At 51.9% G+C, this 24345-nt stretch overlaps 1 protein-coding gene across 1 annotated transcript in view; it reads left to right on the plus strand.

The window, feature by feature from the left end:
* LOC127228932 (guanylate cyclase D) overlaps positions 1–16850 on the plus strand; it is a 96922-nt gene extending 80072 nt beyond the window's left edge. Inside the window, exons 12-19 of the mRNA XM_051194031.1 lie at positions 1729–1877; positions 3257–3420; positions 6478–6670; positions 11091–11265; positions 11993–12091; positions 12917–13011; positions 14271–14356; positions 16727–16850. Coding sequence (XP_051049988.1) covers positions 1729–1877; positions 3257–3420; positions 6478–6670; positions 11091–11265; positions 11993–12091; positions 12917–13011; positions 14271–14356; positions 16727–16835 — 1070 coding nt within the window. The 3' untranslated portion in view covers positions 16836–16850. The remainder of the gene's footprint in view (positions 1–1728; positions 1878–3256; positions 3421–6477; positions 6671–11090; positions 11266–11992; positions 12092–12916; positions 13012–14270; positions 14357–16726) is intronic.
* The last annotated feature ends 7495 nt before the right edge of the window (positions 16851–24345 follow it).

Genomic DNA, 24345 nt, shown 5'->3' on the forward strand with positions numbered 1-24345 from the left:
AGTGAGAGCGCCTGTCTTTAAAAATAAGATGGAGGTCGATTGAAGGAGACACTCAACACCGACCTCTGACCTCTACATGTGTGCCATCTGTGCACATGCACCCCTACTCACCCCCCACACATACACACCCTACTCAGAATGCTGGAGCCCCTATGAGCCCCATGCTGTCTTCAGCTTTTACTATCTGCTGACTGCAGAAACACCCGATGACAGATGCTGTTCAGAAACCGGCGATGCTTTGAAATGGATTTACGTTTCACTCATCACAATGCAGACGGGGTGCTTTTAAAACACAGCTGCGCGTGTGTGCACGCTCCATATCACTCCCATCTGTGCGCACTTCTTTGTGAGCACACAGCCTCTTAGTGCTTGTGGGCTGAGGCCCTTGCAGGCTGGGACCCTGTAGACAGGCCGAGTGGAAATCAAGCCTACTGCCAGATCTGCTTTTTACTGGCCTGTATAGGTGCCCCCCTTCACACCAAGAGCCTTAGTTTACCTGTTTGTAATGCTGGGCATTCATAGCCAGTGCATGGTGGCACAAGATTCGGAAAGCAGAGGCAGGAGGATAGCTAGCAAGTTTGAATACAGCCTGAGCTGCACTGGGAGTTTCAGACAAGCCATGGACTTCCTTATTTCCAAGACACAACAATCAAGGCTAGGGATATAGCTCAGTAGGTAGAGTGATAGTCTAGCACGAACAAAGCCCTGGGTTTGAACCTTAGCATAGTATTACCAGGCGTAGTGGCACATTCTTGTAGAATTGAGATCAACATTTGGGATGCGTGAAGATCAGAAATTTAAGATCATCTTTGGCTATGTAATCAGTTTGGGGCCAGCCTGGGACAGACCCTGTCTCAAACAAATAAGCAAACACCTACCCAAAACCATAAAGAGACAGAGACCTCTCACTATCCCCAACACATTGGCCAACCTAGGGTGGGGAAAGGGGGGCTGTAGTGGAAAAGGAGAGGTTGCCCTGCTATGGCTCAACCTGTACAGAAAGCACACGGACTACCAAAGTCCTATGTGGATCTGCGGGCTCAGAGCCTGAGCACGGAGCCCTCTTCTACTCAGTCTTGACAGACTCTTAGCTTTGCCAGAGGCGTTGTCTGGGGTGGGGTGTGGGACTGAGGTATAGAGTGGCAGAACCAGAGAGCTAGAGAACTGGTCTCTGTGGCCTTGATGTATGGGCCTCACCCTGCAGAGCAGGAGTGTCTTGGATGATGAGGTCTGTATTCACGTCACTCTGGGGAGGAGTAGTCTCTGGGTGTTGAGACAGGTATGGAGAGCTATGCTGTCATGTTCCGACCACAAGGGTGGGAATTGCCAGGACAGCAGCCTTGGGGAGAGCCTGCCAGGTGCCAAGCACTACCTTCCACACCTCCTCCCTCAGCACTCCTCAAGAGGAGGCCCTCTGACCCCATTTCACAGATGAGGAGACTGAGGCTGGAGGGATTTCCATCTTCTCTGCCACCTCACAGAGAGTGGTAGCAGATATTGAACCCAGCTCTCCTGGCCCAAGTCTGAGACTCTCTTCCTCTGGCCACAGCCTGAGGCAGACCCAGGAAAATAGAGAGGCTGTGTACACTCCAGCTGTGCAGGAGACATGGATGAAAAGTCCTAGGAGCATGCCTAAGGCCCAAGTCCCCCTTCCCTACCCTACCACAGGACTCCTCCCATAATCCCTCAGGACATCTTGACCTAAGGTACCCATGGAATTTGCTGCAGAGATCATCCAGAAGGTGGCATCTCCCCCTCCTCTGTGCCGGCCACTGGTGTCCCCTGATCAGGGTCCCCGTGAGTGCATCCAGCTGATGCAGCAGTGCTGGGAGGAATCTCCAGAGGACAGGCCAAGCCTGGACCAGATCTACACACAGGTCGGTACACCCCAGAGGCAGGAGCTTAGAAGCACCCCTGTCCACTCCTGACTTGGCCCTGAGTAGTCGGGGGACACAGGCCAGCAGCACCACTCTGGGGACGACAGAGGTAGAGTGCCATGTTTGCCAGCGCAATCCTAAGTGCCCATCCCTTTTCCAGTCATTCCATTCTCAAGACCACCCTCTGAAGCCCATTGCCATGGTCTGAGCTCTGTAGAAGATAAACAGGCTGAGTTCCCAGGGGACCTGACCAGGTGACCTAGCGGTGTCACCCAGGCCCAGGCCTCCTCAAACCTGAGTAGGGGAGCCTTTAGTGGCTACGGAGATAGGCCTGGTTCCTAGTCAGTGAAGAGGAGAGTGGATGGGCTCTGGGGTCGCCCTAGCCTTCAGTGGGAGGGCTGAGGGAACCCTGCATGAGTTCTCGGGCTGTGTAGGCCTGACTGAGCAGGGTAGTTCTTCTCCAGGGCCAACCCATCAAACCCAGGGGCACAGCTCTACATCCTGTTCTGGTCTCATAGTCCCCAGCCACAGCACAAAGTTACCAAGGTGAAGTTCAACAGTTCAGAGGGGCAGGTGAGGAGGGACAGAGGCAGCATGGCAGACACCAGACAACCTACAAGGCTCCTTGGGACATTGGCACACACACCCATGCATACTGTAGCATCATGGGTGGCACCCACTTCACAGATGACCATCTGGACTTCAGAGTTAACAAACCCCAAGGGTCACAATGGTGGGGGAGGATAAATGAGTTAGAATGAGCAAAAGGCTGCCATCTTCCTGGGGAGCTTAGAGGTCATCCTAGGGGGAAATCCAGGGGAGGAGGCACTGGCTCTGAGTGAAGGGTGACTGAGAAAGAGCCCTCTGTGCGGCCCATGGCGGAGAAGGCTGGCTGGGCAAGCACTGTGCTCAGCATGGCAAAGGTGGGATTGAATCACACATCAGGGAGGGCAGGGTCAGAAGGCCTGAACCAGCCAGCTCTCATCTGCTGTTTTGGATAACTAACCCACCCTGTTCTCTTAGTCTCCTTGTGTGAGAGCTGGAAAGAGTTGTCATTTGTGGCCACAGTGTCCTGATACGAAGACCCCAAAGAGGTTTCTCTCTGCTTGGCAGTAGCAGTATTGTGTTTCTTTAGAACAATGGTTCAATCCCCTGTTGTCTGCCAGGGTGTTGGTGGATTGTGCGATCTGTGTTTCCATTTTGGTTTTGTTGCTAAGAAGCCTATATCTAAACAATGATCAATTGCTACATGGAAACCTCACTCCTGGATTTAGTCCTTTCCCGCCCCCCCCCCTTTATTTATAGTTTCCTCTAGTCCAAGCTGTGGGCAGGAGGCGTTGATTCTTATGAGTGAAACTGAGATCTTTTTCTCTCTCCAGTTCAAAAGCATCAACCAAGGCAAGAAGACAAGTGTTGCTGACTCCATGCTGCGGATGCTGGAGAAGTATTCCCAAAGCCTGGAGGGCCTGGTCCAGGAGCGCACTGAAGAGCTGGAACTGGAGCGGCGGAAAACAGAAAGGCTGCTCTCACAGATGCTCCCTCCGTGAGTGGCCTGGGGATGCCAGTGTGCCTCTAGCCTACTCTCCTCTGGGACTCTAGAACTCAGGAGGTGTTCAGAGAACCTGACCTCCAATTCATTCCTACTTACTGTGTACATGTACACACACACACACACACACACACACACACACACACACACGGGGGCACAAAGGTCTTTGTGCTGATAGACATGCACTAAGGCAGTGGTTCTCAGTCTTCCTGATGCCATGACCCTTTAATACAGTTCCTAATGTTGTGATGACCTTACACATAAACTTATTTCTGTTGCGACTTCGTAACTGTAATTTTGCAACTGTTATGAATTATAATGTAAATACTGTGTCTTTCCATGGTCTTAGGCAACCCCTGTGAATGGAACCCTGTTCTCTTAGCTTCCTTACGTGACGGCTAGAAAAAGGTGTCATTTATGACCACAGTGTCCTGATATGAAAACCCCAAAGAGGGTTCTCTCTGCTTGGCAGTGACAGTAGTTGTGTTTCTTTAGAACCATGGTTCAATCCCTGTTGTCTTTGTGGGTGGCAGGTGTTAGTGGATTGTGTGATTTGACCCCACAAAGGGTCACAGCCCCCATGTTGAGAACCACTGTGCTAGGGGAACCTAGGATGTCAAGCACACAGGGTTGTTCCTTCAAAGGAAAAAAAAAAAAAAAAAAAACAATACAAAACCCATTTTCCACGTGCACTTACAGAGTTTCACCATAGTCAGGTCTGAGCTGTACTTTGCTTACCTTGTTACTCAAAGAGATTTAGGCATGGTTGTTGTGCACTCGGTTTCTCACCAGACTGTGTTGCGCTTAAATACACCGGAAGTGAACAACTCGGGTCAGACTCCCCAAGTTTAAACCAACACCGGCTACTGAGTAGTGTTGCACCAAACTGCCTCGTGCCTCCAGGGGCTTTCCCAGTGCCACTTGCAAAGGTCGAAGAGACTCTCTCAACAGATGTCCAACATGTGGGCCTCGACCCTCAGAGGAGTTAAGACTTCTTTTCTTTAAACAGAAGCAGAGGGTAGGAGTTTGGTCATCTCACCCAAGGACCAAGGAGGCTTGACCGTAAGTGAGAGTGAAGTAGCACAGACTCTTCTCAGTCCTTTAAGGCAAAGCATTTTATACAATTATTGAGGTGTCTGCTAAAAAATACAGGGTGCAAAACATTCAGAGCACAGCTCTGAGACTTTGTGCAAGTGACTGTAAAATTCAACCCTTGGTTTCCTGAACAAGGAAGAAGGGAGTAAGATCCCTGCCAGTTATTTTGCAGTCTGGACTGCTGTAATGTATTTCTTGGATCCTCTTCAAGAGGCCCATAATAAAGAGGAGGATCCTCCAGACACATTTCAGCAGGGGTGAGGCTCGCTGAGGGGCTGAGGGGCTCCCACTCTTGCTCAAGGGGTGGTAGCGCCACTAAGGAGCTGCCCTTGAGGCTGTCCCTGGCTCCTCATGCCCAGCTCAAGGCGCCAAGCTCCACCCATGTCCCAGGCCCCCGTCTTTTCCCAAGGTGCAAAAAGAGAAAACAGTGACATAAGAAATGGTGATCTACAATGACAAGGATGGAAAGCCTTCAAACTCCCAGGGAGCAACCCCCAGCCCCAGAATCAAGGGCGAAACTGACCCAGTATGGCTTCGTCAGTGGCCTTTCATGGGAAAAATTAAAACAGAACCAACTTCTAGTAAAGGAACAATTAACAGCTAGGACATATAGACACTTCAGTCTGTTCTTGGAATTCCCCTTTTTATAATTCATTAAAAAAAAAACAAAGAATAATTTTTAACTATTACATGATCTCAGTGGCATCATGAGAACAATGGGCAGCCTCCAGCCAGGCTTCTACACTTGTATCATGATTCCTCAAGGACATTAGGTTACTGTAGGACTTCAAAGACTACCTTTTCTATACTCCTTTACATCCTGATGATAATGTTTGGCTTTCTCTGTTCCCACTTTAATCCATCAACAGCCAAGGACCCCACATCATTGGGAAGGTTTACCACAAAGGATGGAAAGTAGCCCCACCCTGGGCAACACCTGTAGGGGTCTCTGCAACCATTGGGGGCATCAGTGGGACCAGCCCTGGAGGCAAGAAGGCAGTTTGGCGCAACACCACTCAGTAGCCAGGGTTGGTTCAAACTTGGGGAGTCTGACCCAAGTTGTTCACCTCAGGCGTATTCAAGTGCAACACAGTGAGCTAAGTACAGATCAGACCTGACTATGGTGAAACTCTGTAAGCACACATGACACCTTCCGCGAAGATGGGCTCTTTAGAGTGACCGAGAAAGAAAATTTTATGAGAAGGGTCTGGGGTAGGGTCAGGTGCCAACAACTTGGGTCACATAGATTGCACAAAGGTCACCAGGCTAGAAAGCATGTCTTCTCCAGCCTTCTGGGTGGAAAATGGAATTTTGTATTCCTTTCCTTGAAGGAACAACCCTGTGTGCTTGACATCCTGGGTTCCCCTAGTGCATGTCTGTAAGCACCAGAAGCTCCCTGGCCCCACACGTGCTTTAGAACTTGAATGCACATGTATTTGAGGACGGAGGTCAACACCAAGTGTCATTTCTTAGGATATCTTCCATGGTGGTTTTTTGAGATAGTCTCTTTTCATGGTCTGCAGTTTGGCTGGGCTGATGGAAAACCCCAGGGATCTTCCCGTTTCTGCCTCCTCAGTGCTGGGCTTACAAGCTGGCATACCACCCTGGACTTTTATGTGTGTTCTGGAATCAAACTCAGGTCTTCATCTTGTACAACACCTCCACTGACCGAACCACCCCACCCCCAATCTCATTTCTTCTCATTTATCTAACTTATTTTTCTAACCTTTCCTCATGTATTGGGCACTGAGCTATGTATACCAGTGTTGAGCACCTCCTGCCCACAGCCTGGGAGCAAGGAGTGGCCACAGCGCTCCCAGCTCACTTCTGAGAAAGTAGCACAGGTCTGTCCAGCATAGCTGGCACACCAGTCGAGCAGGGACTTCCTCCCCACCATATCCCCAGCCTCCAAACTGTAAAAACAGGGTCCTCACCTGGCCTCTCCCACCCCTTCAGGTCTGTCGCCAATGCTCTGAAGATGGGAACAACTGTGGAGCCAGAGTACTTCGACCAGGTCACCATCTATTTCAGTGACATCGTGGGCTTCACCACCATCTCAGCCCTGAGTGAGCCCATTGAGGTGGTGAGTTTCCTCAATGACCTCTACACGCTGTTTGATGCTGTTCTGGACAGCCATGATGTGTACAAGGTGAGACATCAGGAGACTTGCCTTCTCGTCCTCCCTCTGCAGCTGTGCTCTTCTAGTTTGTTTCCATCCACATGCGTGTGCATTTGCATAAATTAACTATTGCCGTGTAATGAATAATCTCAAAGTCCAGCAGCAAACAATGAGACCATTTGTTACAAGTCTCAGAATGAGCTAGGAGATACTTCCTGGACTCATATGTATCTCTGGCTAGCTTCAGGCAAGCTTTATGATGTCAGCTTGGTTTTCTGCATCTCTGGAACTTACCTTGAGGGATTCATCTCTGGCCATCATCCCTCTGAGATGGTTCACGTGCATGGCTGGGTTCTGGAATAGGACCGAGGCATGCTGGCTTCTGAGGTCTAGCCTGGGATTGGCACACTACTTTTCTTGTTGGCCAAGGAAGACAATATGGCCAGCTTGAAGAGGCAGGAGAAGCAACAACAGATGTGGACAGGAGCCCTTGTAGTCACATAGCAGGGATGTGAACTAAAGCAGGGATGGAGAGTGTGTCATTTGATTTTATTCGTTCAAACCGTTCACATGCCCATGGTCTGTCTGCTTGTTCTTTAACATTTCCATGGGCAGGCCCCTTTGTGCTTGGAACATGGATATAGAGACAAACCAGCTCTGGCCCCCACCTGAAGGAGCTCTCAGTCCTGTAGGTGGGAGATGACAATAGCTCCTGTGACAGTGAAAATGAGAAAATGCTGAGGGAGTGAGGAGCAGGTGTGAGGAGAGTAGGGAGGGCTTCCTGGAAGAGGTGACTTCTCCCCAGCACCATCCAGCTTGGCTGAGGCCACTTCAGCAGGCTGTGGAGGACCACGACCAAGCACCTGAGACTTGAGAGGCCTGTGAGTAGGGAATTCCAGATGGGTCACTGTGGCGGGACACGACATGGGCCAGCAGTAGCTGTGAGGAGACAAGCATCCCGGCAGAGGCACAAGACCTTCTGTGACCTGTTTCTGGTGTGTCTCTAGATCCTGGATTTGGTTTCTGCTTGGCCAAATGTGTTCTTTTGGTCAAATATCTTCCCCACTCTAGGCATGTTTCCTTATCTGTGGATCAGACAACCTCCATCCTGGCAGTTCAGGGTGTACATAGAAGTGTGTGTCAGCTGCCAATGGGAGATAATCTCACTGATTCCCCTGCAGCTCCGCTGTTCTGTAGAGAGCCTCCTGCAACCCAGCCTCCCACAGCCCTGCCTCCTGCAACCCAGCCTCCCACAGCCCTGCCTCCTGCAACCCAGCCTCCTGCAACCCAGCCTCCTGCAACCCAGCCTCCTGCAACCCAGCCTCCCACAGCCCTGCCTCCTGCAACCCAGCCTCCCACAGCCCTGCCTCCTGCATCCCAGCCTCCCACAGCCCTGCCTCCTGCATCCCAGCCTCCCATAGCCCTGCCTCCTGCAACCCAGCCTCCCACAGCCCTGCCTCCTGCATCCCAGCCTTCACTACCCCTTCCTCCTACAACCCTGCCTCTTATGGTCTATGAGCTGGTGCCCCAGGGCAATTCCAGATGTGACAGAGAAAAGTGGGGAATGGTGTCATCCTACTGTGCCCTGTGGGTTTTCATAACCATGTGTGGTCCAACAACTCCTTTGAGCCATAGCCCTTGGGGGTTAGGGCAGGAACAGATGCTGGAAGGAGTCAAGGGATGGAGCAGGCAAGCACACTGCTGTTTGCATTATTTGTAGTGTCTGTCCCAGAACTTATGGGACATCTACTGTGTATGGGGTGCTATGTTAAGGGCTTCGTGTGCATGAGGGTTTGTGAGGAAATTGCTGGCTCCCTAACTTACAGATGAGATGGCGGAGGTGCAGTGGCTTATATGAACCTGAAGCCTGGACTTGCAATTGGGTCCTTGGCGCCTTGCAGGTCACAGTGACCCACAACCCTCTAGAGTGGACGAACATCTCCTCTGAGTCTGTTTGCCGCTACTTCTTCTCTGTGGATCTCTGTATTTCTCTGAGTGTTCGAGTCTCACACCACCAGACCTTCTCAAGGGCTCCTTCCTCTTCCCTGTTTCCCCACCTCTCCACCTGCTTCCATCCCAGGCTCCCAGTTGCTCCCCTGCCTCCCAGACATGGTGAGGAGCTCTGGTTGGCACTCTCAAAATTCCCCTTGACAGACCTCGGTGACAATCCTGAGGCCAGAGGAGAAGGAGGCCTGCCTGGGGCCCCACGAACAGAAGCAGAGCCAGGGGGAACTGGAGAGTCCACAGGCTACCGTAGGCATTAGCCCCTGCAGACAGTCCTGGGGTAACCCCACAGAGGCCTCTGCCACTGCCACTGGAGTCCCCAGACACCTCTGCCACCCGGGGAGGAATTCCATGGCTCCAAGTGGTATCTGGCAGCCCACACCCCAGCCCCCCGTGGGTCCCACAGGTGTCTCCCCTACCCCCCACCCACACCCCTTTTGCTTTGATCTGCCCTGAGTCACTCTGGCCTGTCTCCCCTGCCTCTGCTAATCTTTTCTCACACATGTGTCCCTCCCAGCTCTGAATCATGCCCTGGCTGTGCTCTGAACTCTGGCCAAGAGGCCTGCATCTTCCCGGCAGAGGAAAATGAAATCAAACAAGGCCTGCACACCCCTCCAGATGTGGGGAACAGCAGGCCCAGTCCCTGTGATGTGTGATGTGTCTCTCATCACTTCCACCATCTGCCTCGGTTTCCCTCCCATCAGCAGCAGGATCTAGTTACCGCTTTGAATCGTTTCTGGTCTGAAAAGCAGCCACTCAAACCAACACTTCCTGCATGTGTGGGGATGAGGGTGGGAGAGTGAGCTAGGGGTGGGGGCTAGGAGGAGGGGTGGGTGGGGGTGAAAGGACCACCCTAACATCAGCATCGCTGAGTAAGCACTTTTATGGATGTAGCATGGAATTGAGTGCTGGGGCTCAGGGCCTAGTACAAGGCATGAGGCAGGAGACTAGGGAAACAGGGACAAGGGTTGAAGCGCCTGTGGCTCAGGACTATTGTGCTGATTAGGAGAGAAAGTGCTATATCTCACCCCCCAATCACAACATAAGGCCAGCACTGGCTGACTGACAGCTCTTCCTTCCTCCTTCGCTTCTACTGAAAACCTGGAAGGAAGAAGCAGCTGAGCAAGTACTTTAGGAAGGAGAGCCTAGCCTGAGGGTCTTCACAGTAGGCCTCATTTAGCCCTTGGTAGGATGGTTTAGTCCTTGACACACATGAGGCTTAGAGAGGACAAGGTCCCCAATGAGGTTACACAGCAAGGCAGTGGTACAGTTAGACTCCACTAGTGTGCTCACTAGAATTCAGCCCTGGGTCTTGTTTCTCCTCTACTGTAACTCCTACCCCTGAAGGAAGCATGCACATTACAAGCAGCCACAGCCTCACTTGCATTGCAGGTGACTGCTCATTAAATCCCCAGGCATCCCTGGGCACACTACCTCTGTGAGGGCCAGTATGTGGCTGACCCTGAGCTCTGAAGTACTGGGCTATGGGAGGGCCAGCTGGTGAGAGCCAGGGTACCTGGCTGAGGTAGGGTGTGAGAGGGAGGTGTCCTGAAAAACAAACAGCTCCGACACCACACTGGCCTCGGGTCCTGAGGTTGGCAGAGGCTCAGTGGGGGCAGTGTTACAGCTGGCTTTGTCAACTCATTCCACTCACAGCCCGCAGAGAAGAAGCTGTGGCTGCAAGGGAAGTCCTCTGCCTGTGCAAGTGGGAAAGCTGGGGTGAAACCAGATGGTCTGTCTGGTTCCAGAACTTTTTTCCTTTATCCCTCCTCTCTCTCCTCCTTTAATTGTGTGTATGTGTGTGTGTGTGTGTGTGTGTGTGTGTGTGTGTGTGAAAGAGAGAGAGAATGTGTTATGTACATGTGTGTGGAGAACAGAGGACAACTTATAAGAATCAGTTCTCTCCTTCCACCATGAGGATTCTGGGTACCAGATTCAGGCCATCAAACTCAGCTGCATGCACCCTTACCCACAAAATCATTTCAAGCCTCCCCCTACCTCTTCTCCTTTTGAGTCAAGGTCTTACTATATAGCCCAAGCATTGCTGGCCTCAAACTTGCAGCAACCCTCCTGCCTCAGCCTCATGAGTACGAGGATCACAGGCTGCTCTAGAACCCACTTTCTTTCTGGTATCTGTAGAAGCCAATAAAGTCAGGACACCAGACTGTCCCTGACAGGTGCCTTCTTCAGATGAAGCTCTGATTGGCTGCCATGGCCTCATTCACAGTGCTCCCTGCATCTGCCATCAGAGACAGACAGACTTGCCATCTGCCTTACAGACAGAGCCCATCTGAAGCTCATAGCTCAGTGCTGAATGCCTGAGCCTAAAGGCTGGCAAAGGCTACAGAGTGTGTGAGATCTGGGGGGGGGGTGAGGGCCTCCTGATCGGTGGCATGTAGGTTTGGGTGTGGGACAGGTTGTTCCAACATGAGATTGTCATTTTCAGGTAGAGACCATTGGAGATGCCTACATGGTGGCATCTGGGCTCCCTCGGCGCAATGGGAGTCGGCATGCAGCTGAGATCGCCAACATGGCCCTGGACATACTTAGCTATGCAGGCAACTTCCGGATGCGGCATGCACCTGATGTACCCATCCGTGTCAGGGCTGGTCTGCACTCAGGTAGGCAAAGGACTGGGGGCCATGGCCAGGCCTCTCAGAACTCCCACGGTGATGGTCAGTCCCGGGTACTTACTGCATCTAACTCCCTGGTATCTAGACACTCTCCAGAAAAGCTTTGTGACCCTTGGCTACCTCATATCAAAGGGTCTGGACACTCAGATTCACAAACCTTACTTGGTTTGAATTTTCTGCCCTTAACATCTGGTCAAAAGGCAGCTGATTCTACATGGAGAAGCCATTAGTCCTATGTAAGAGGCAGAGACCTCCTATGGTTGTGGGGGCAACTAAATGTATGCTGACCTGGGTGTGGGCAAGGCCTCAGAGCAGGATCCCTTTGCCCCTCCCCTCTGTGGCTCCCTCCTGCAGGATCAAGTGCAAAGTGGGGGCCCCCTGTAGCCCCAAAGTCCTCACTAACCTCTCCAGCCTCCCCCTGTGGCCCCCCACCAGCCCCTCACCCACACTCAGCCTTCAAATCTGCCATCTCCTGCCCTCCCTCTTCCCTTCAAGACACAGGTCAGCTATCGCTTCTCTGGGTTGCTTCTCTCACTCTGGTACTGGCTTCCATTCCCCTGTCCCCCACCACCTCCCTTGGTATTGCCATTGGCTCCAGACAGCATGACCCTCATCTCAGGACCCACAAAAGGTGGCAAGGTGGCTTGGGGCGGGGGGCTGATGCTGGGACCTCCGTCTGGCCTCCTGGAGCTTGCCAGGCACATTTGGATTTCAGGACCATGCGTGGCAGGTGTTGTGGGTCTGACCATGCCTCGGTACTGCCTCTTTGGGGACACTGTCAACACTGCTTCCCGGATGGAATCGACAGGGCTGCGTGAGTACCTCTGACTTCTATCCTGCCCCTGGGGGGGAGGCTTTCTCAATAAACCCAGACAGGCTGTGGGAAGCAGTACTCACTCGCCATGCCCCCTCCTGATGGCAGTATACCCTAGGTGACAGCACAGGGAGGGGTATGTGCTCTTTAACTTTCCATGGCCTTTTTATGATGATCTCCCAGGAGAATTAGCAGAGAAGACAATGATTCAAGAAGCAGGAAACCCGGGTCCTCTCCCTAACTCTGCAACAGACTTGCCCAGTGTCCTTGAGCAGGCTCTGCCTGGAAGGCCTTGGTGTCCTTTTACAGTGAGGTGACCCCCTTCCAGTTTGGGATTTTATTTGGCTGTATGCCAACCCCTGTTATACTAGGTCAGCTCCAACACTACCATGTAGACATCTCCAACATTTTAGGCCCTTATTTGGGGAGGATCTCCTCTGATGGCTTGGTGAAAACAGCTCCAAACTGCCAGGTGTAGGGCCTCTGCCTCTGATGTATAGATGGTGCAATATGGTCCTAAGATAGCTCCATGCACACATTGCATAGCTGAGTATGGAAACTTCATGGGAAAACATTGTGTTTCAGGGATCTCTACTTCATCTATGTGGCTTGTTTTTTTTTTTTTTTTTTTTTTTTTTTTTTTTTTTTTGTCACCCCCCTTGGGGGCTCTGTCCATGATCAACTGTCTATAGGAATGAGATGTTTGGGAGAAAGAATCACGTGCAGCATAATCTCACGGGGAGACTGCCTGGGGCTACCGTCATGGCTCTTAGAGAAGTAGGCACCGCCAGGGAGTGGTAGCTTGATTTCTGCCTTTCTTCTCAGCATACAGAATCCATGTTAGCAGGAGCACCGTCCAGACCCTGCTCAGCCTTGACGAAGGCTACACAATTGATGTCAGAGGTCAGACTGAACTAAAGGTGAGGGACTGCCTTCGGGACCTGTTTCAGCTGACCAGTGTGAGCTGGGCATAGAGGTGATTCTCTCTGCTCCCCAAATTTAGAATAAAAAAAAAAGTTTCTTCCTGGAGGCCATTTGGTTCTTTGCTAGAGTCAGGGGCAGGGCAGAGAAGTTGTGGCTACTAGTGATCCACCTGTGTAGTGCCCTGGTGCCCAACACACATAACATATATGGCCCTCAGAGCAGTTGTGAAAGGACAAATTACATAGTTAAGAAAATTCAATTAGAAAAAACAAAGGCTAGCCCATGACTTCAAGCTTGTGACATCTCTATAACATCCTTGGGCTTCTACGCACCCCTCAGAACCCAGCTCAGACATCACCTCTCACTAAAACCCATCCTGGCCCAAGAATATCCCCACTTTTTCCAATGGCTGTCATAACTTCCCAGTGCGCCCATGAACAGCTCTCCACGGTGTGACCCTGGGCTGAGCTTGCCGTGAGCTCCTTTTGAGGCAGAGAGAAGGCTTGAACCCTGGCATTTCCTCCCTCCCTCCCTCCTTTTTTTTTTTTTTTAATGCAATGCTTGATGAAGGCAGCGACTCCCACCTCCCCCTGTCCTACCCCCTTCCCCAGTTCCCCCACTAGTGACAGCCCTGATGCTGCAAAGATGCTGCAAGCCACCCCTCCCACCCCCCACCCCCAGCTGTGACTGGACCTCAGAATCAGGCACTCTCTGATTCACCTCATGACACTGAGGGATGATGTCACAGCAAGAGGTGCAGCTGTAGTAGGAGGCACCCACCCAGAGCATGGTCCTCAAGCTCCTGAAGGCCAGTGTCTGCTTGTGTCCTCAGGAGCTTGACAGGGCTGCAGCAGGCTGTGGGGGGAGGGTGTGGACTGTTTGACTTGGGGACATGAGCATGGCATGGTGTGTCCTGAGAAACAGAGGACTGGGTTAGCAGAGGAACTCAGAGGGGTGGGATTGCATAGGGTCTCAGGGTCCTACAGCTCCCTCCCACATCTTCCAAAGGGAGGCTGCAAGGAATTCCACATGGATGCCTCAGGTTTTAGCATTTTGGGCCTGCCTGCATCTCTTTAACTGTTAAGTATTATATTAGCCAATTCTTACAATAGCTTTAGGAGATAACAGAGGAAGCCCAGAGAGGTGAAGTAAGCTGGCCAAAGTTGCACAGCTGTCAAGAGGCAGAGCCAGGCTTCTCCTTGCCTGGGGAGGTTCCTCTGGGCCTGGGCCTCTCACATCTTCTTCTTTGTTCCAGGGGAAGGGCTCTGAGGAAACCTACTGGCTGACAGGGAAGGTGGGATTCTGTAAGCCCCTCCCTACACCTCTGCCTATCAGACCTGGGTGAGTGAGGAAGGATTCCCCAAAGCCATAATGTGTCCCCATGAGGGATGATCTGTTATTTTAGATTATCAAAGACCTGATAAGACCTGGAAAATACATAATTTGCCTGGTGCTAGCTAAGCACTGCTTGCCTGGCTGGGTGGTGGCTGTGTCTGCTCCACGGCTGTTTCCGGTACACTTTGGGTCCCAAGACGTTCAGCTGGCCTGCGTGAGCGCTTCCTGTGTCCCCACAAAAACTGCATAAACAGGCCACTTTCAGGGACACCACACAGGGGCATGCCGTGCACAACCAGCAGCAAAGATCTTTCTAGTCTGAGCTGACCAGCTGTGTCCTTGTTGCCATCTTCCAGTCACAGAACTCATATCAAAAGGACACCAAAAGACTGCACGAGGAAGATGCTTCAGAGCTTGGGCCTCTGACAGCATACTCTGACCTGCATCCTTGGGGACACTGTGTCCTTCACTGAGGGCCATGTGGAGCAGTAGCAGGTTCCTCCAACAGGCTATCCCTTGCTCCTCTGCCCCCCTGAGACCCTTCACAGGCAAAGGCAGCAGGCACAAGTGTTATCAAAGAACAGAAGGTCCTCAGACCATGATGGCCAAGGGGCTCAGTCCATCAGGGGAAGTTGAGCTGGGAGTGCACCGGGCCCCTCCCAGCTGAAGGGGTTAAAATTCTCCCTTCACCAGAACCTCTAACTCAGTGGTTCTCAGTCTGTGGATTGCAACCCATTTGGGCTCACATATCAGATATTTACATTAAGACTCATAACAGTAGCAAAATTAGTTATGAAGTAGCAAGAAAATAATTTTATGACTGGGGCATCAGGAAGGTTGAGAGCCACTGCTCTAACCGGCTGTTCTTAGCCACTTCCAGGTGACCCTGCCCAGCACTTGCTCTGTTGTTTCCTGCAGCTGGACACCTGTTCAGGGGCTTCTGCGCTGTGTCCTATAGCACACCTCAATCTCGCTCCTCAGGGCCTTTGCTCTTGTGTTGCTACAGCTTCAGATGCCCTGTCACTCTTAAATTAGTTATTTGTGTATTTATTTACTTGCTTATTTATTTATTAATTTTGATCATTAAGTGGTTCATCTTTTTTGTTTGTTTGTTTGTTTTTGAAAGCATGGACAGGGACAGAACTAGGACTCTGCCCCTCCATTGAGCCACACCCCAACAGCCCTGCCCCCTCCTTACTTCAGGCCTCAGCTCCCAAGCTCCCTCTATGACCCTGATCTGGCCATTCCCTGATGAAGCCCCAGCCAGACTCTGTCCATGTCCACACTTAGGGAAGCCCTGTCTGCTTCTGGCGACCCTGTCCCAGGACTTGGAACGTGCAGGCTTGGCCACCATTTATCAGCCAGAGTTCCTTCGGCTGATGGCTTTTCCAGTCCTAAAAAGAAACTTTAGAAAGTGCCAGAAACATTTTCATCTTCTGGCTCAGGGAGGGAGGAAACCAGAGATTATCTGCAAGGAGCATTGCCTGACCCAGGGTCTCAAGCAGCCAGGGGAGGGTCTGTGCTCAGAGCCTGCCTGTGAGCTGGCCGGTCTCTGCACTCATACACACACGCTCATACACATGCACACACATGCGCGTGCACACACACACACACACACTCAGACACATGTACACATGCAAGCACACATGTAGGCACTCACACACACAGAGCATCTGCTTGCATGCACTATTTCCATCAAAAGTCAGGCAGGAATCATGGACCCAAGCTCCGCCCTGACCATGTGGAGGCGCAGCCGCTGACCAGGGCAGCAGAACTCAGAGGTTCCTGCCCTTCCTCCCCTTACCCCTACCCCTGTTACACCTCAGGGAGACACCCCACAAAGCTCCCTTGCTAAGCACCATCAAACATGTCTTGACGGCTGGGAAGTGTGGTTCAGTGGCAGAATGCTTACCTAACATATGTAAAGCCTTGGGTTTTACCCCCAGTGTTAACAAATATGCTCTGTGGATTGCTGTGAAGTCTTGGCTGTCCCTCAGATGTCTGTTTCATTCTCTTGATCAAAGCAATGCCCAGGTTGGCCAACTCCAGGCATTATGGGCAGAGCATGAGAAAGTAAAGGTGTATATGGGGTGTCCAGGGATCCCCAGGCCCCAGTGCCTCCCACAGTCATATCCCAAGTAGGGCACAGAGGGGTGGCCACACAGGCAGACAGGGAATCACTGTGTGGCCACGGAGAAGATGTGACATGTTTGAGCATTGCTCCCACAGTACAAAGGTGAGGATGATGAAGCCAGTGTGCCCAGTGTGCCCATTGCACCCCGGGCAGGCTGCTAGGTGTCAGTAGACACAAGAGTGGAAGCCCCAGCCACTATCACTAGGAGTTGTTTATAATCCTCATCTTTCCATTCTCTTCAGAGACCCATGGCAGGATCACATAAACCAAGAAATCCGGACGGGCTTTGCCAAAGCGCGGCAGGGTCTGGCTGAGCCCAGGAGACCAGGGGAGGCTGGGCCAGGTCCCTGAATGGAAGTCGGTGGGCAGACCTATCACCACCCCCTTCAAGGAATGCCTAATCAACTCCCTGGTGATCTGCTGCCCGAGTGAAATGAGCTGGTGTCTTCTCTAATGATTCCCAGGGAAACAATAAAAATAGAAATACTCCCTTACACCCTGCCGTTCTTTACTCTGTGTTGGACAAGCCATTTCGATGCAGAGAGTTCATTGTTCCCAAGCCCCTGGATCCTAGGGAGGACCCTGCCCTCACCACATGGCTAAGTGGCCAAGGCCAGAGTAAGAAGGGCCCTTGCTCCAAGTGGCACAGCTCTTCTGGGAAAAGTAAAAGCCAGGCAGGCGAGGGCGCCTCAGGCTGGGATAGCACCTCCCATCACAGTACATGGCATCCCAACACACAGAGCCTGTGTGATATCCTCTCTAAGATCATCAAGAGGACCTACCCCATGCCTCATCAGAAGCAGCCCACCCCTTCAGCAGCTGGGAGCACTGTACTGAGAATCAAATGTGTGCTCCCAGAATCTCAGGATGGGGGAAGGGACTTCAGATTCCTTGTCTGTCAGGAACATGAGAATTCTATCATTGAGAAGAAAGAAAACGCCCAACTCATAAAACTGCCGCACTTCAAAGAATGTTCCCCAAATCCCCGTGGGTGATTTCAGAGCCAGCAAAATCAGGCACACACGTGTAACTCATTTTGCCACTGAGGGAGAGACCTGGGGTGGTGGAGGGGGAGGAGCAGGTTAAACCACTAAACAAATTTTCTTTCATAAGATCCCTAAGGAGGGGAAGCTGTAGGACTTTTATCCTGAGGGTTCTGAGGAGACCTGTCTAGGTCACTGTGACCAGATTCCCTCCACAGGGCCTTCCCTACCAGCCTAACTTTGGGTCTAATATTTCTAAGCAGGAACCATTCTGACCCACCCAGTCATCCTGCAGATGTTAGGTGAGAAAGTCCTCCTGTGTGTTGGCGGCACATGGCTTTGCTTGTGTGGTATAGCTCTGTGGGTCTGCATGGCCTTCCTTAGGCCTGTGGTCCTTATCTGAAGCCTCCATCTGTGTCTTCATCTGGGACATGAATGATTGCTTTAGTCAGGGAGGCCCCTCTGAACGCTTGGATGTGTGTATGCTGTGTGGTGTGTGTCCTTGGGCACAGAGAGAAACGCAGAGATGTACATGATAGGCAAACACAAGGAAACCATGCATTCCCTCCATGAGTTGTGTGGCCTCAGCCATCACACAGGTCTCTGACCTTCAGTCCCCAATGCACTACAAGGACCACACACCTTGGAGGCTCTTGTGAGATCAGAGGGGGAGCTGAATGCAAATGTGTGTGGGGGACAAATATGACTTAGGGTATATGTGACCTGACCCATGGATCTCTTTGGAGGTTTATGTAGACACCACAGCTCAACCAGCCCCTAGCATGTGGGTTACAGTGAGCCTGTGTGAGCTGTCATTGTGTGTCATGTAAGCACTGTCTGTGAGTATCTATGCACTTGTGTTGTATGTTTCTGTGTTATTGTATATGTGGGCCTAGTAGCATGTGAATGTGGCTTCAGCACGTATGTTGTATCTGAATGTCCATGTAGGCCCTTCTGCAAGCACCATGCAGCTCATATTTATGCACCCTACAACATGTGTCTGTGCATATCCAAGTACATGTCATGCCTGGTATAGCTGGCTTAAACTGTGGGCTTTGTACTTGAGCAGTACAGGAAAGCAGCCAAGGAGATGTCCCTACTATTGGCCTGGGCAGCAGTTCTCAGGTTCCTGCACAGACCCCTGTGGGAGAACCTGAGAGCTGGGGGTGGAGGGGGGTGACTCTGACACAAACTGATCCACTAAGTACAAGTAGGTATATGAGTTTCCCCTCTGAGGTCCTGTGCCCTACCCTTCTCCATCATCCAGAATTGGGGAGTGGTCTGTACCCACTCCCCATGCCCTGCGTACTGCCTGCCCACCTTATGGACCAGAAAATGGAAAGAGAGTTTGGGGATGGGTAGCCTACCCTCTCCCTTCCCTGCCTCCTGCCTCCTGAGGTGGTGACACTACTAAAGGAGCCCAGAAAAAATAGCTATGGTCCCTAATATCCTCTCAAGGGGCTGCATGGCTCTGCCATGGCTCTCCTCTACAGAGCTAGGAGGCCTTGGGAAGTGGGCACAGAGGCTTTGGAGAGGAGCCAGCCATTGTCTGCATGAGCTCACACACATGCTCAGGGGGAGCCTGAGCCTAGGCCCTATGTTGGCACTCAGCTGGTGACTGAGAGGCTCCTCTGTCCCACCAGCCTGGACTACCCTCCCATCCTTTGAAATGGTTTCCCAATGAAGAGCCAACCTGGCCTCACTAGGAGATGGGGCCACACTTTGGCTAAGGAGGGCCTGGTGGTGCCAGGGGCAGGGAAAACCTGCAACTGGGTCAGTTTGGGGTGGAGGACTTGGACTGCAAAGACTTTAGTGTGGCTGCTTGCCCCACCACAGGCTCCCAGGACACCCAGCTCATTTGCTATGGGACACTCTCCACTCTTCCCCAGACTCCTGAAGGTTCCACAGCTTTGTTCCTGCTGCTGCTGCCTACCTAAATGACCTTAGCCCTTTCCAACACCCAGTAAACCCCCACACACTCATCAAAATCTCCTCCTCTTGCTACAGGCCCCTCCCCACCCCTCCTCTGATTGAATTATCAGCTGCTATGGCTGCCATCGCCCAGGCAGCAGCCATGCTCAGTTCATTCCTTTAGCCTGATGCCTCTGTGGAGGCAGTTAAGAGGGACTGAATCAGTGATGGACAAGTGACAGAACTCAGAAGCCCATAGGCTTCTTATGACAACCCTTCCCTGGGATGCTGGGACTATTGCTCACTCAGGACCCAGCGGTTTAGGCTCTGCAGCATGTCAGCAGGCCTTAGCATCTCTTGCCCAGCCTCTGCTTACACCCCCTCAGTGCCTCCAGCCCTGTGCCAGCCTGGGTGTTCCTTCCTAGACCCTGGCTTCCACCCCTCCTGACAGATTCCTTCTCTTCTTCCAGGCCTGTGCTCTCTGCCACTTCCTACAGGAAGCCTTCCCTGGAGCCTTCCCTCCCTCCTCTGAGTGCTATGCAGGGGGCACCTCTCCTGGTTCCTCATCCCCAGCTGCTCTGCTAAACCGACCTCTCTGTGTATGTCTCTGCTGCGGACCTGAGCTTCTGGACAGTGCTGGCTCTACAGCTTGCTGTTGTGACTCTGGTGTCTGCTCAATAGATAAGGAACTTAGTGGGACAGCAGAGGAGGCGGCAACAGTGATCGGTGAGCATCGGTGTAAGGATCCTAATGTGTGTGGAACACTGCTCAAAAGGGAGAAGCCACATTCTAGGAGAGGCTGTGGAAACTGGCAGAGCAGGGACACAAGTACTGAGCATCTGCTATACATAGTCTCTGGCCAGCCGTGAGGTCGAGGTCCTGGGAAGAGGTCCAGGAACTCCTTAATGAGAAGCCATGGTCCCCAAGCCTATCCTGGCTCCCTTCTGTTCCAGACCCTCGTTCCTGTCCTGTTCAAAGTGCCAGTCTCAGCAGGATGGGTCTTAAGATATCCAGTAGGGGGCAGGCAAGGCATTCCACAAACAGATGGGCTTTGTCAGCTACAGGCTCCTGGCTTGGCTGTTCTGCCTGAACAGGGAGGGCTCACTCAACTGTAGCCATTGCCTGGGGATTCCGCCTGACCACTGAAGGACAGTGAGAGATTGCAGTGTCCTGTCACTATGCAGAAGGCCTGGGGGCACTGGGTGGCATGTATCAAAGGGCTTCATTAGTCTCACTTTCTACTAAAGGATGAGTAGGTAGTGCTAATTTTGAGCATTTCCCTTGCTTATGTGGGAGGCAGGCCAGGTTGTCCTGTTCACACACAGTGAGGCACTCAGTGGCGGGCCCTATCACTGATGGCTTGGACCTTCCTTCTGGGCCCCGACTGTGCATGGTCTAGCCAGACTCCTGGTGTCCCTGCCCTCATCCTGTGACCCCTTCTCTCCACCACACACCAATCACTCACCCAGCTGATCCACCACAGTGGACTCCACCCTTTAGTTCTTGGCTGGGAATGGAACCCAGGCTTGGGCACGTTACCCAGCTACTCTTTCATCTAAATTTTGTCATTGTCCTAACCTCAAAAGTCCAGTTGCAAGGACAGTGGCCTCCCTCGGCCCTCTTGCTCCCATCCCATTCCAATGCACCTGCAGGTCAGACTTCACATTGCTGGTGGCCACGATTCTTCACCCAAATGCCTTGCCAGCAGCCTTGTCCTCCCGTCCTCCCCTGCGGGTCAGCCCTCCCCATCTTAGTGGCTCTCATATCGCTTAGTCTGCTAATTCCATCTAGAAGGCTGAAACTGTAAAAAGAATTCCTGCCAATAAGCTCTGGAGAGTGTCCTCTGTCCTGTGTGTCAGGCATGTGGTGCTTCTAGCTTGAGAACATCACCGTATCTACCCAAACCTTTCTGGGTTGTCATGCTTGGAGAATGTTCTCCCATCCTGTCCTCCTCTGTGACCGCTCTGAAACCAGATCCAGCTTCCCAGTGGTCCCATGAGAAACAGGGAGCTTTTGAAGATAGCCACCACACAGCCAAGCTCTACACACTCCTGCCCAGGTCAGTGCTTGCCAGAACCTCTCCTTAGCAGTACTTTCCCCTCTTCGGCTTCTCACCACAAGCTGGTCACCAACTCCCCTGTGGACCAGTGCCTGGCCTCAGCCTCCTGCATCCTACTGGTTACTAAGACTGGCCAGAGGCCCAGTAATTCCTCTCTCTCTCTCCGTCCCTCCTTCTCTCTCTCCCTCCCTCCCTCTCTGTCTCTCTCTCCCTCTCCCACCCCTACCCTGTGTGTGTGTGTGTGTGTGTGTGTGTGTGTGTGTGTGTGTGTGTGTGTGTGAAGCCAGAGGCTGATGCTGATGCTTCCTTGATCTCTCTCCACATTAGTTTCTGAGACAGGGTCTCTCACTGTACACAGACTTTACTGATTAAGCTAAACTGGCTGGCCAATGAGCTCTAGTCTCAGGCTCCCCATTGCTAGATTAGAGGTGTATAGGACCACATCCATCTTTGTATGGGGGTGCTGGGGATCAGAACTCAGGTCTTTGTGCTTGCATGGCAAGCACATTACTGACTTAGCCATTGCCCCAGCCCTAAGGCCTGGAGTCCTTAAAAGCTTGGCATTTTCCTGGACTGGAACACTGTGAGGCTCCCATGGATAGCCCATAAAGCATCTTTCATGATACCAAAAAAAAAAAAAAAAAAAAAAAAAAAGAAGAAGGAACTCCATCTTCTCCATAGTCCCCAAGGTAAGCAGGAGTCATCTTTTTAGATGAAGGCATCATTCAGGCTGGGTTCAAAGTCACCCAGCTGCCCCATGGCAGAAGTGAACCACAACTCCAAAGCCACCTGGAAACTTCACAAGCTACAGGTAATGAAGTGACATGGACAGCTTACACACACACACACACACACACACACACGCATACACACACGCATACACACACGCACACACGCACACGCACACACACACATACACATATACACACACACACACACACACACGCGCGCGCGCACACGCGCGCGCGCACACACACACAGGTACCCAACGATGAAAATGGGAGCATTTTGGGCTGAAGGCAAAGGTGGAACTAGTTAGGCCTACGACATGACCAGATGCCCGCATGATGGACAGAGGAACTAAGACGAGCACTGAGGACAGAGTCAAGCCAATAGTGTGAGTGTCCGGCTGTGGGAGAGCAAAGGGGAGGCCAGAGACCCAGGATGCTTTAGGCTTCTGTGCAACCGCAGGCCACAGGGTCTCTCTTGACCCTCCCACAGTGCCCTTCCCTGACTCCTCAGCCCATGCAATACAAACACAAGGCACCCCTTTGGGACACTTTTGCATGGTCACCATAGAGCCCACTGGGAAGTTCCTCTAGCCCTTGCCTCTGGAATTTTCCATGAAAGAGAGGAGGTGGGGAGGAGGGAAGCAGAGAGAGGGCAGCTGGAGAGGAAAGGGGTGGGGGCTGGAAAGGGCCTTTGGTGGAGATAACGGGCAAACTGGACAGAGCAGGAAGGAGAGAGGGGACAGAGCAGGACATGTGTGGGTGTGTGCTTTGGAAAGTGGTGTGAGTAGTCCACGAAACAGGAAAATGGGAAGGGTAGTGTAAGCCCAGTGCCATCATAGGTCTTCAGGCAGGGGGTGGCCTGGTCCATGGCTGCCACATAGGAACGGGAAAGGGGGCCTTGGACTAGAAAACCTTCCCATCGAAAGGTTCCAGGTTCAGAGGGGAGGGGGCAAAGAAGACAGAAGGCAGGGACACAGAGCCTCCTGAGGGACCCATCCACGGTGACACTGGCCTGAAGGTGCAGTGGGAGCAGAGAGAAAGGACAGCAGGACTCTGTCCCTAATGATGGAAAAATACACAAGAGAAAAACTGTCTATAGAGTGTCTCTCCCTCAGGATCTGTGTCTGCCATCAGGCAGCACAACCAGACTTCCAGGAGGCTGGGCACATCTGTGAGACCCACTGGGAAAAGGTCAAGTTTGTTCTGGAGAGTGGAGTTGAGACCTCAAAGCCCAGTGTCCTGCCTGTCTGACACACAGAGGAGTGAAACAGCCGGCAGGCAGGAGACACACAGCTTGGAAGAGGCCAGAGAGCAGAAGCCCCGAAGGCCCAGTGACCACGTCCAAGCTTCCAGATCTGAAATGCCTTTGGGAAGTCAAAGTGTTCTCTGACACAGTCCAGCCTCCTGGTATCTGTCTGGATTAATCACAGGATCTCCAAAGCTGCTACAGTCTGATTTATGCCAAAGCATGTCCTTTTCCTTCATTCCTTTTTATATATCAGGAATAAGCTCTAGAAAACATACTTGGTTCATGTGTGGTCTAACACTGAGAAAAATCGGCTAATGGGCCCTGAAGACAGCAGCCCAGTTCCGATGAACTCTGTACACTGTGTGTACAGGTGTGTCTGAGTGAGTGTGTGTGTGTGTGTGTGTGTGTGTGTGTGTGTACACTCAGACAAGAGGCTTTTCTCCACATCTCTAGTGTACAAACCAGGGGATTGGGGAGCTGGGACATTTTGTCCTTCTGTAACAAAACAGGCATTCTGTATCTAGTGTATGACCATGCACTGTGTTTGTTCAGTATGTTTGTGGTATGTTCTGCACAAGTCATGTATGTTTGTTTTGGATTTGTCCAGGGGGTGTGTATCTGTGTGGTGACTATGTGGCCTCTCTCTCTGTGTGATGTGTACATGTTTGTCTGGGTGCATATATATGCTTACATGTGCATATGAACCACAAAGGTTCCTCAGTCACTCTCCACCATATTTATTTATACATTTTGGGGATAAAGTCTCTTACTGAGCACGGAGCTCACTGATTCAGCTAGACTAGCTAGCCAGTGAATTCCAGGATTCACCTGTCTCTTAACCTCCGCCATCCCCAATTCCCACCACCCCCAACCCAACCCAGCACTTGGATTAGAAGCATAGCCATCACACCCAACTTTGGTTCTGGGG

The sequence above is a fragment of the Phodopus roborovskii genome, unplaced genomic scaffold, assembly GCF_943737965.1.
Source record: "Phodopus roborovskii unplaced genomic scaffold, PHOROB, whole genome shotgun sequence".
Lineage (NCBI taxonomy): Eukaryota > Metazoa > Chordata > Mammalia > Rodentia > Cricetidae > Phodopus > Phodopus roborovskii.